The sequence below is a fragment of the Salminus brasiliensis genome, chromosome 9 (genome assembly GCF_030463535.1).
Source record: "Salminus brasiliensis chromosome 9, fSalBra1.hap2, whole genome shotgun sequence".
Classification (NCBI taxonomy): domain Eukaryota; kingdom Metazoa; phylum Chordata; class Actinopteri; order Characiformes; family Bryconidae; genus Salminus; species Salminus brasiliensis.
Window position 1 is genome coordinate 10,769,560 of NC_132886.1, and position 12,558 is coordinate 10,782,117.

The window sequence follows — 12,558 nt, forward strand, 5'->3', positions numbered from 1 at the left end:
ATTAAACTGAGAAACAAAACTTGGTTGTTCAGACCAGGTTTGATACCTAGGAAAAGTTGAGTCACGGGCATGATCTAACCACTAGCATGCTCAGCACAGCACCCTTGCCTTCATCCACCAACAGCTCCAATGCTAGAACATGTAGAGCCCCCAATGTGGCCTGTGGCCAAAGCGAGTGGCAGTATATTACGTCTGGATTAAAGGGATTGTGAAGAGGCTTTCTGCACCCATCTTATGAATAGTCTTTTCATAAAATATCCGCAGGCTTTGTAAAAACGTCCATGTGACAGTAGTTTGATAAAAAAAAAAAAAGACATCATAAAATTGAAATGTGGCAGTGGTCTGTAAAAACACAGGGCTGGAAATCAATGACCTTTTGATGAGATTTCTGAGGTGGTTTTCAGCCCACTCATCTAGCTGTACAAATGAAAAGAAAATGCAATTTGTGACCTTCATCCTAGATCCACAGAGTGTGGTTGGTGTGGCGCAACAGATAACACCACTACCTGCCAGTAAGCTACCACACAATGTGGGAGACTGGGGTTCGGCTCCCAGTCTGGATGGATTGGATTGGATGACACCAATAAGAGGATTGGATGACACCAATAAGAGTCCTTGGGCAAGACTCCTAACGCTACACTGATCCCCTCTGTAGTATGAGTAACCTTGTAAGTTGCTCTGAATAGAAGCGTCAGCTAAATGCCATAAATGTATGAACAAAATGTCATCTTCTGAATATCAATACTTGTATGAACACTTTTACTATTAAAGAACAACTGAGCATAAGCGCCAATCAATATGTGTTTATGGGGTTACTATATGGGTTTACTACTTTATACACATGGCTGACTGAGGATGCATTGTAATCCAAGTCAAGTCAAGTCAAGTGGGTTTTATTGTCATTTCAACTACATACAGAGTACACAGTGAAACGAAACAACGTTCCTCCAGGACCATGGTGCAACATAGACAGTGCACACAAAACACAAATGCAACACAAACAAGTGCGGACAGACAACACAACACAGTACAGACAGAGAATAATAAATAATTGACGGTAGTGTGCAAATTATGCAGTGTGTAATAAATAGAGTCCAGTGAGGTAGTAAAGTTATTAGTGCAAATGCTTTGTGCAAAAAATGCTTCCCATTTTATCTGGGGTAAATGGTTGGAGAGAGAGAGAGAGAGAGAGAGAGAGAGAGAGAGAGCATGTAACAGAAAAGACATCAGTTCAGAAGTTTAGTTGAGTTGAGAAGTCTGATGGCTTGGGGGGAAGAAGCTGTTGCAGAGTCTGGTCATGTTGGACCGGATGCTGCAGTACCTTTTTCCTGATGGCAGGAGGGAGAACAGTCTGTGTGAAGGGTGGGTGGAGTCATCCACAATGCTGGTTGCTTTGCGGATGCAGCGGGTGGTGTAAATGTCCATGACGGAGGGGAGAGAGACTCCCATGATCCTCTCAGCTGTCCTCACAATGCGTTGGAGGGTCTTGCGGTCAGAGGCTGTGCAGGTCCCAAACCAGGCAGTGATGCAGCTGCTTAGAATGCTCTCTATGGTTCCTCTATAGAAGAGGGTGAGGATGGGTGGAGGGAGACGGGCCATAGCTTCCGGAGGAAGTAGAGACGCTGCTGGGCTTTCTTGGCTGTAGAGCTGGTGTTCAGGGACCAGGTGAGGTTCTCCACTAGGTGGACACCAAGGAACTTGGTGCTCTTAACGATCTCCACAGAGGAGCCGTTGATGTTGAGTGGAGAGTGGTTGTGTCTTGTTTTCCTGAAGTCAACAACCATTTCCTTGGTCTTCCCTACATTCCAGTGAAGGTTGTTGACTGTACACCAGTCTGTCAGCTGCTGCACCTCCTCTCTGTATGCTGACTCGTCGCCTTTGCTGATGAGACCCAGCACAGTTGTATCATCGGGGAACTTTATGATGCTGTTAGAACTGTGTTTCGCAACACAGTCATGAGTCAGCAGGGTGAACAGCAGAGGACTCAGTACACTGCCCTGGGGTGCCCCAGTGTTCATTGTGATGGTGCTGGAGCTGCTGTCTCTGAACCAGACTAACTTAAGTTAAGTACTAATTATGTAAAGCTGCTTTGTGACGACAACAGTTGTAAAAAGCACTATACAAATAAATTTGACTTGACTTGACTTGACTAACTGGGGCCTCCCTGTCAGGAAGTCCAGGATCCAGTTGCAGACGGGGGTGTTGAGGCCCAGCAAGCTTAACTTCCTGGTGAGATTCTGTGGCATGATTGTGTTGAATGCTCAACTGAAGTCTATGAACAGCATTCTGACGTAAGTGTCCTTCTTCTCCAGGTGGGTAAGGGAGAGATGAAGGGTGGTGGTGATGGCATTGTCCGTGGAGCGGTTGGGACGATATGCAAATTGCAGGGGGTCCAATGAAGAGGGCAGTTGGGTCTTGATGTTCCTCATGACTAGCCTCTCGAAGCACTCAAACCACATTTGTAAATGGTCAAAGACACATATGACCATGTTATTCTCGTAATGTGAACGGTTAAGTGTGTCGATACGTACCTGACAGCAAAGCACCGTCCGCATGAACCATGTCACCGCGCTAGCCGGAAAATATGTCATAACTGCAAGCTCACACTGTCCACAAGAGTTAGCTGAGCATGGTACAATAAAAAATACACTAACTGTTCTGTCACACTGGCATCTAAAACACTAGCATTGTGCTAAGTGACTGAGGGAGAGAGAGGTCCATCCTACCCTACTGGAGACAGTTAGGCCAATTATTCTCTTTGGGACTGCCCGGCCATGGATGGCTGTGGCATCACCAATCTCCTGATGATAGGGCCATTGCATAGATGGCTGCACCGCACAGGAGTACCTAGACAGCATTTTTTGCAGTATTTTTTTGCAGTGGCAGTATTCCAGGAAAATGATTTTACTGGGTTAGAAGGTCTAATATGGAAATGTGGTGTCCAACTTTCTTCAACCTCTTCACATTCCCCTCTACCACAATTTCAATATGATGGGGTTGTACTTGTGTACTTTTGATGCTTCAAAATGAATGTGGATACTGATATGTCAAAAAGCAATATATTATTAAAAATATATAAAATCAGGACTTCTTGACTCAAAAGTCAAACAAACTAGCTTCATAGAATGACCATTGCAGTTCAGCAACGTTGAGTGCAGATGGCACTCAATAATGCAGCAGCATCAAACCACATAGTTTTCTTTATTTCCGCTCTGCCCATGTCGGCAGACAGCACCCATACGTGCCGTTTCCTGTGTTGTAGAAAGAAACCACAGGTTAGTCATGTGACCTGGTTTCATACTTTGTGTTCTGCTTGGCTGTTCCGCACAGTAGTAGGAAGTGAACTGTGCTTTGAGCTACTGAGGAGTAAAATGATGAGGAGAGCGAAGATATAATTGGAAGCAAACACGCGAAAGGACAAGCAGAGGATACGGAGGTTACAGCAGTGTAATGGAGACACAAAGTAAGAATCCATTCAGTGTTGGTGAGCTGCACATGATCATGATTGAAGATGAGCTCAGAGCAGGCGAATGCTTGAGCATTTCAAACTTGGGTTTAGGAAGTGAATGATACATCCTTAATGAAATGCATTGTCTAGGCCTCATTTTGTTAACTATCTATATAATACATATTTATATATCATAGACCTCATCATAGGCAACTTAGGTTAGATTCATAGACAGTTCACTAAGGTTGTGTCAGACAGGATGCAGGAGCATAACACAGCTTACTGCAAGCGCATAAAGGAAATGTACTTAGATACTTTCACCATTTCTTTTAGAAGCCAGGCAGCATGTTGCTGCAAACACGGTGGACAGCACTTCGCAAGGGAACTCCCCTCTCCCAGAACTTCGTCTGGTTCTTCTAGGCCGAAAAGGCACAGGGAAGAGTTCTGCAGGAAACACTATTCTCGGCCTAAGTGGAGCGTTTGAGACAGTCAAGCCAACAGAAGAGTGTGTGAAAAGAAGAGCTGACACCGCAGGCCATCGTGTTACAGTAGTGGACACCCCAGGATGGGAATGGTATTACTCCAGCAATGGTACTCCAGGATGGGTACAAAGAGAGACTATGAGAAGTGTGTCACTCTGTCCACCTGGACCCCATGCTTTGCTTCTTGTGGTACGGTCCTGCGCCTCGGTGACAGAAGACTATTTTCGGCAGATTGAAGAGCATTTGGAGCTTTTGGGGAAGACAGCATGGCATCACACCATGGTGCTGTTCACACGTGGGGACGAATTAGGCTCCAATCCTATAGAACAGAGAATTCAAAATGGAGGACAGTCCTTCCAGAGGCTTCTAGAAAGGTGTGGAAACCGGTTTCACGTTCTAGAAAACAAACGCCGCAGCGATGATGGAAGTCAGGTGAAAGAACTGATGAGGAAGATGATGGAGATGATGAAGGAGACAGGTGGAAGACATTATGACTCGGATCCTTTGCTGCTAGCCTTGGAGGTGGAAGGGAAAAGAAGAGCAAGGGAGAGAAGAAAGAAGCAAAGACTTATGGAGACTCAAACACAAAGAGGGGCCATAAAAGCTGTGTTAACAGGTGAGTGCTTGTGAAACATACAGAATCATTGATCTTGGAGCAATGCTTTCAGTGTAACAGTGGTGTCCAAATCAGCCATAGAGGTCCTCACTGAGATCCAGGGCCCTTTAATAAGGATAGGGACCTGGGGGGCTGACTTTGCTCACTTCCCTTCCCTATCACACCAACTAAACCTGGTATTCGAACGGCTTGTTTTCACTACTTAGCTGTAGTGGCCAATTTACTGCTGTAAAAGAACCATGTTTGATTCTATAATGAACTATTTTTTGAAAGTGAGATCAATGTGGAGCACTTTTTGTATTTTAATAACTTACTTGATATTAAACACCAATCAGTCATAAAATTAGTACCACCTGCTTAATATTTAGTAGGTCCCCCTTGTGCCACCACAATAACCTCTGAAGGTGTCAGCAGCAGATTCTTTAAGTCCAGTAAGGTGAAGGTAGGGCCGCAGTGGATCACATCAATGAGTCTTTGGTTGCCCATGGCCCTCATGCCAGGTCATCAAATGTGATTTCTCTGAACACTTATGGTAGGTACTGACAACTGCATAGCAGGAACACCCACCAGATCTGCCTGATTATTGTCATCTAGTCGCCACAGTTTGGCAAAAGTGGCTTAGATTTCTATGCTTGCCCATTTACCTACTTTACACTGTGAAAGTAATCAATGTCTTTCATTTCACCTGTAAGTGGTTCTAATGTTATGGCTGATCAGTGTATGCAGACTGCATACTCAAACAAACCCTGCAGTATCAAAATCTTATTTGAGAATATTCAAAAGCATATTTTAAGCAAGCCCAAGTGTTTTTAAAAAAACTTGTGTCCAAGTGGTCCACTAAGGTGCTGGTTCAAATCCTGGTCCTGCTGGCGCAGTTGACCAATTGGCCTTGCTCTTCAGAGTGGGTAGATGGCACTCTCTCCCCACATCGCTTTGCTGCAGTGCTGGCCGTCACTGGCGTCTGCAGGCTTGTGCATCGAAGCCGCGTATGTGGTGCTTCCCTCCAGGCGCGTTGGTTGCCCAGTGATGATGCATCTGCGGCAGTTTGAGAGGGTTGACTGCTCATGCGCCGAAGGGGGCATGTGTTGTTCTGCCCTTACTAGTGTCTGGGCATCGTGTGAGGTGGGGGGAGTGGGGGGCACATACGAGTTGAGTAGTTGGCTGTCCATATTGTAAAGAAAATGGATGAAAAAACGGATAAAAAAGAAATTGTATGTTTTTTGTTCCATACAGTTGATGCTCCACAAACTGAAGACCTGGATGAGAGGAGTTTGTTCTCCAGGGGCTCACGCCGTCTCCCAGAGCTGCGACTTATCCTTCTGGGGGAAAGAGAGACAGGGAAAAGCTCTGCTGGGAATGCTATCCTCAGAAGTGGAACATATTTCCAAACAGGACAGGCCACAGAGGAATGTTCGAGGCAGCAGGCGGAAGTTTCCGGAAGACTGGTCACAGTGGTGGATGCACCTGGATGGGAGGGTGGTCCTGACTCAATTACTCCAGAGAGAGTGAGGCGAGAGATCTGTGCTAGTGTGACGTTGTGTCCTCCTGGTCCCCATGTTCTTCTTTTGACCCTTAGGGTGGATGCCCTAGTCAGAGCTGCAGCAGTGAGGGAGCACCTGGAGTTACTTGGTGAAGGAGTATGGAGACACACCATACTGCTTTTTACCAGGGGTGACCAGCTGAGAGAAGGGGTCACTATAGAGCAACATATCCAAGGAGGCGGCCGAGATATTCACTGGTTGATGGAGAAGTGTGGCAACCGATGCCATGTCATTAGCAGCACCTGTTTAGAAGGTCCCAGCTCTGTGAGTCAGGTAACAGGGCTTTTAGAGAAGATTGAAAAAATGGTTGCAGAAAATCGTTGCGAAGCATTCTCACCACTTGTGCAGGAGATCCAGGATCTTGGAAAACAGAAGAATGAGAGGTTCAACCAGAAGCTAAAAGAAGTAAACGAGAAGCTTCAACGTCAAGAAACAGAGCTGAAAAGGATGAGAGAGAGGGAGGTAAAGAGCATCAGGTGGTTTTTTGACAGGAAGAAGGACAAGACGAAATCACCAGGAAAAACAAGCGCAGAGAGGGAGGAAGCAATGGATAAAGGGGAAGACGACAGGAAGAGCATCATGGGCGAACTCGAGGAGAGAATGGCTTGGCTGACAGAAGATAAGGAAAGAGAGATTCAGGAGTTGAGCCTGGAAAACAGCAGGGTCAAAGCAGCTCTTAGTCAAGGCTACAAAGAGAAGGACGAGATGCTTAGGAGATTAGATGAAAAAGACAGAGAGAGTGAAGAATTCAAAGAAAAAGTGGATGAGTTACAGGTAAAAGTACTGGAGCTGGAACATGTGAGCATGTTAAAAGACCAAGAAAGAAAAGAGAGAGAAGGAGAGCTGACAAAAAGGCATGAGAATATTGAGTGGGAGGTCAATATGCTGAAAAAAGAACTGAATCAGAAAGAAAAGAATGAAGAGGAGCTAAACAGAAGAATTGAAGAGACACAGCAAACAATGACAGAGTCAAAACTAAAGTTTGAAGATGAGCTCTTACAAATAAAGCTTGAGGCAGAACAATTACTAGCACAGAAGAAGGGTTTAGAGAAGAAACTTGCAGAAAAAGAGAACGAGGTTGAAGAGACTAATCTGAAAGCTGACAACAAAGCGAGGCACCAAGAGGAAAAATGGAGGGAAATGAATGAAAAAAGGGAAAAGGAGAAAAATAAACTAAGAGAAATGGTAGAGCTTATGACGAAAGAGATGGAAGGACTACAGTTTGCTTTCCAAGAACAAGTAAAAACATCAGAAGCCGAAAGACAAATGCATGAAATCACAGTTGTAAAATACAATGAACTTGTAGATAAGCTTCTTGGGAAAGATGCAGAAATTGTTTCCATTCAGCAGCAGCAGAAAGAGCAGGAGATGGCTAAAAATGTGGAAACTCAAGCTAAACTGCAAAAAAAGGATGCAGAATTAAAGGATTTAAGAAAAAGTTTAATGGAGAAAGAGCAGGAAATTGACCTGCTGAAACAAAGCATTGATGCTCAGCACAAAGCAATGGAAACTTTGAAAAATGACAGTCAAGCTAAAGTTACAGAATTCACCTGTAGAATCAAACGTTTAGATGATGAATACAAAGAGATGGAGGAGTTTCTGAAAAAAGAGAATGTGATCATGAAAGAAGAAATGGAGATAATGAAGAGTCGGTATGAGGAGAATATAAGAAAGAAAGAGGATGCCACAAGGCAGACCTTAGAGGTGAAGGAAAATGCGATCAACCAGCTACAGCAACAGAAAAAAGAAATCGACGACCACAATGAAGATCTTAAAAGGCATCTAAGAGAGAGCCGAACCCGTGAAGGAAATCTACAAAATCAAATTGAAGCACTTATGCAGGAGTCAGAAGGGCTCATGTTAAAGTGTGAGGACTACAAGAGAGACTTGCAGGCTCAGAGAGCTGAAAACCAGAGCAGAGAGAAAGAGATTAAAGACATACTTAACCAATACGAAGAAATGGGGAAAATCAAAGATGCACTGTCACAAGACCACATTGAAGAGAAAGAGAAGGAAATTGGTCAGTTGAAACAGACAAATCACACACAACAAATGGATCTGGAGGCCATGACAGAAAGAAGTAAAGAACTAGAGAAAAACATTGAAGAGATAAAGAAATACTATGAGGAGAGGCTGTTGGAAAGGATAGCAGAAATGGATGTTAAAGATGCCGAGAGAGAACGAGCACTGCACAAAAGAGAGCTGGAGCTGAGCGATAGAGAGCAAATGTTAAGACAAAGCACACAAGAGCTTGAAAGAAGCAAAAAGAACCTGAAGATAAAAGAGGATGAAATCAGCTTCAGGGAACAAGGGCTAAGAGATGAAAAGCAGGCGCTGGATAAGAAAGAATATGAAATTAGAGAAAAGGAGAAGAAAGCGGAAGATCAGTGCCAAAATAACCAGAGCTACAGAGAAGACCTGGAATGCAAAGAAAATGATCTAAAGAAGAGAGTGGAAGAATGTAGATATGCAGAGGAAAAATTTGAGAGAAAGATGAAGAAGAAATATGAGGAAATCGACGATGTAGAGAAGATGCTGGAAAGCAAGCAGAAGTCACAGAAGGACTTGACGGAAAAGAAGGAAAAGGAATTCGAGAATATCAGGCAGCAGCTTGAAGAGAAGGAAAAAGAACTGAGACAAATAGAAGATGAGCTTGCAGAAAAACAACTTCACCTGAAGGAAGAAAGGAAAGCCCTGGAGAATCACAGGGAGAATCTCGAGATCCGAGAACAGGGATTAAGGAAAAGACAACAGCAGTTAATGGATTCAGAGCAATTGTGTGAAAATAAAATGCGAGAACTCTCTGAAGGTATAGAAGAACTGGAGAAAACCAAGCAGGACAATGAAAAATGGAAAGCAGAACTAACAAACAAGGAATATGATCTGACGCAAAGAGTCAAAGAATTTCAGGAAAAAGTGCAGGAGTTAATACAGAAAGAGCATGACCTTGGACTCAGAACTCAAGAGCTAATGGAAAGAAATAAAGAGGTTGAGACACATAAACAAAACCAGTCAGCTCTGTTTCACAAATGGAAAAACGAACTGGAGGCAATTGAACAAAACTTAGCAATAAAAGAGCAAGAATTGACAAATGCTAAAGAGGAGCTTGAGAAAAGAAAGCAAGAACTTGCAGACAGAGAGGAAAATGTAGACTTAAAGGAGCACCAAATTAACAGAAAATGTGATGAGTATAAGTCAGCAGAGAAGATACTGGAAAGCAAGGAGAACGCACAGATCATGTTCTTTGAAAAGAAGGAAAAGAACATAGAAATAATCAAGCAACAGCTAGACGAGAGAGAAAGACAAATCAAGAACATGAAAGAAGAGCTTACACTAAAACAAAATAAGCAAATGGAAGACATGGAGAACCACAGAGAGAATCTGGAAACCAAAGAAGCTGAATTAAGCAAACGAGAGCAACAATTAATGGATTCAGAGAAGATATGTGAAATCAAGGCACAAGAATTGTCCAAACAAATACAGGAACTAGAGCACAACAAAGAAGAAAATGAAAAATGGCAAGCGGATATAACCACTAGAGAATATGACTTGATGCTAAGACTAAAGGAATTTGAGAAAAGAGAGCAGGAGATTTTACAGAGGGAACATGGTGATGCATTCAACATTCCAGAGCAACAGGAGTCAAATCAGCAGATTGCGACACATCAGCAACAGCTTCTGACCGCACAACACAACCAGGCCAACGAACTGGAAAGAGAATTAGAAGACGTAAAACAGGCATTAGCGATAAGGCAGCAAGAACTGACAAACAAAGAGGGTGAGCTTCAGAAAAGGGAAGAAAATCTGAAAAGTGCTGAAATATCTTTGGAGAAGAGAAAGGAAATTGTGCAGAAAAGAGAAGGAGAACTACAAAATAGCCAACAGCATGATGCTGTGTTGTGCGATCTTAAGAATAAACAAGAACAAATAGAAAAAATAAAGTCTTCTTTAGAAGCAAAACAGCTTGAGTTAGGCCTTCTGGAAGAAGAACTTATCAACAGGGAGCAAAATGTAACTGCAAAAGAACAAGATATGAACAACAGATCTGAGGAACTAGACATCAAGGAGAGCAACATGGAGAGCCATGAGGTCGATCTAAAGTCAAAGGAGAATGCTTTTAAGAACAGAGAGCAAGAGTTAAATCGATTAAAAGAAATTCTAGACTCCCAAGAGCAAGATTTAGCAAATTGCACAAACGAACTAGAGAACAAAAAACAGAAGCTAAATAATGAGAATCAAATTGTGAAGATGAAAACAGAGGAGCTGGAAAAGTGGGAGAAGTATCTGTACAACATGGAGCTTGAAATGATCAACAACAATCCCAGCTCAAAGTTTCAACCATTCCAAACATCCATATCTAATGGAAAACATGGAAGAGTGAAGGATGGTAGAGAAATGTACCAGGAAGTTGGAGTAGATGGCAACTTCTGTGATAGAGAGCTCAGAGAAAATGGTAAGAGCATTACAAAAGATGTGGAAGATGATGATCAGAGTCTGGAAATGGCTTCATCATCTGACACAACAAATGGAGAAGTTGAGAACATACAGCTGAGACTCCAACATAAAAGCAAAGCAGCTCTAGAAGCCAAGAAAAAAGACGAAAGTAATGGAATAAACCAGAGGGAAGAGGAGTCTGCCAGAGAAGAAGATGGTGAAGAATTCTTTGAGCCAGTCAGTTTTGACAAGCCAGTGAGTCAAGGTTCACACGCTGCATCTCAGGAGCTCAGGGTGGTGCTACTAGGAGAGGCATGGTCAGCTCGCCACTCAGCCAGAACTACTATTCTGGGACAAGATGATGAGATTGGCAAGCCCTGGATGGGACGAGTATCTGGCAAGGCCCTTATGATTGTGGAGCCCCACGGGATAAAATGGCGATCAACAAAAAATCTGAATGTGACATCTGAGAAGGAACTCGTGGACAGTGTATCTTTGTGCACACCTGGCCCTCATGCCTTCATCCTTGTTCTGCCTGCTTACCTAACTTTTACAGGACAGTACAGGAGAGCAGTGGAGCATACCATGGCGACACTGGGGGAGGCTTCCTGGAAGCATGCCCTTGTTCTCTTTACCTGGGGAGAGGCTCTTGGAGAAAGTGGTCAACAGCACATAAAGAGGAATGGGGATTTAGAGTGGCTTGTGAAGAAATGTGGAGGTCGATACCACACACTAGACAACAGAAACAGGGAAGCCAATGTGGTAGAACTGTTGGAGAAGATTTGCAAAATGGTGGCAAGAAACCAAAGCTGTTATTTTCAAGTAGAATAACTGAAGTTGACATTGATGAATGGAGATCAGATTACAGTGTTCTTTTATTTTATAGAATGACATAAGACAGATTGTAGGTTGATTTTGTTTGATCTTTATGCATAAATGTAAATAAATGAATCAATTCAGTGGATTTGTGTCATTTCTGTACTGAGAAATAATTACAATTAATGGGGAAAATATATATTATATTATATTATATTAGAAGAACAATACATTTAAATATTGATTTAAATACATTTTAATATTAAAAACAAACAATCATAAGCCATATCTTAGAGTACACTCTTAAAAATAAAGGTGCTACAAATGCTTCTTTGAGTGATGCCAGAAGAACCACTTTTGGTTTAATAAAAGAACATGTTTGTCATAGAGATGTGTGACTGAGAAGAACATTTAAAAGTCGACAAAAGATTCTCTGTAATTCTCTATTTAAAAAATGGTTCTTGGTGGAACCAAAGTTGGTTCTTCAATGGCATCGCTCACAGAACCTTCTGTAGTTCCTTTATTTTTTAGTATGTAGTTAGTGTAGGTTACCAGTACAAGTAGAGGACGTGGTCCAGAGGAAGTCTTTGCTAAGGGGTGGGTGGTGCTTTTTAAAGTGAATTATCATTCATAATCTATTCTAAATTCTATCATTGATTAGACCTATTGGAGACAGGACAGATCATTTAAATAGGACTTTTAAACTGACAACAAATAGAGTCAAGTTAATAGTTTGATTGAAGTTATAGGAATGTGGCATATGTGTACATACAAACACCTGTAGGTCCTCACTTAATAGTTTTTCCTATTGCTGATTTGTTTTCTACTGCTGATCAGCTGTGCTATCCAGTGTCAACCAGATGAGAATAGGTTCCCCTTTCAATCTGAGGAAGTATTTCCTTGTCTCTGCTGCCATTTGCTTATAAATAAATATAAAACTAAAATAAATACTAATTAAATTATTATTACATGTGTCTATTATGAAAATCCAGGCGAATGTACATTTTACAAATATGTATGTATCATCAGCAGATGTGTACATGAAAAATATTGGATGTTGACATTGGCCTGCAATTCCCATTTAAGCCATAAAATAACCCAGTAAACAGTCAAAAGCAAGTAAAATTTTAAAGAAGATGGTAAAACAAATAAAAGTAAAAAATAACAATAATAATAATGGTAAAGAACAAACAATAATAAAAACAAGAAAAATAGCATTAC

The 12,558-nt window shown here is 42.2% G+C and overlaps 1 protein-coding gene across 1 annotated transcript; it reads left to right on the plus strand.

The window, feature by feature from the left end:
- The first annotated feature begins 3,351 nt into the window (after positions 1 to 3,351).
- Positions 3,352 to 11,463, plus strand: LOC140562036 (uncharacterized). Its single transcript, XM_072687398.1, has 3 exons — positions 3,352 to 3,463; positions 3,782 to 4,546; positions 5,780 to 11,463. The coding sequence occupies exons 1-3, from the start codon at positions 3,451 to 3,453 to the stop codon at positions 11,350 to 11,352; spliced, it is 6,351 nt and encodes a 2,116-aa protein (XP_072543499.1). The 5' UTR covers positions 3,352 to 3,450; the 3' UTR covers positions 11,353 to 11,463.
- The last annotated feature ends 1,095 nt before the right edge of the window (positions 11,464 to 12,558 follow it).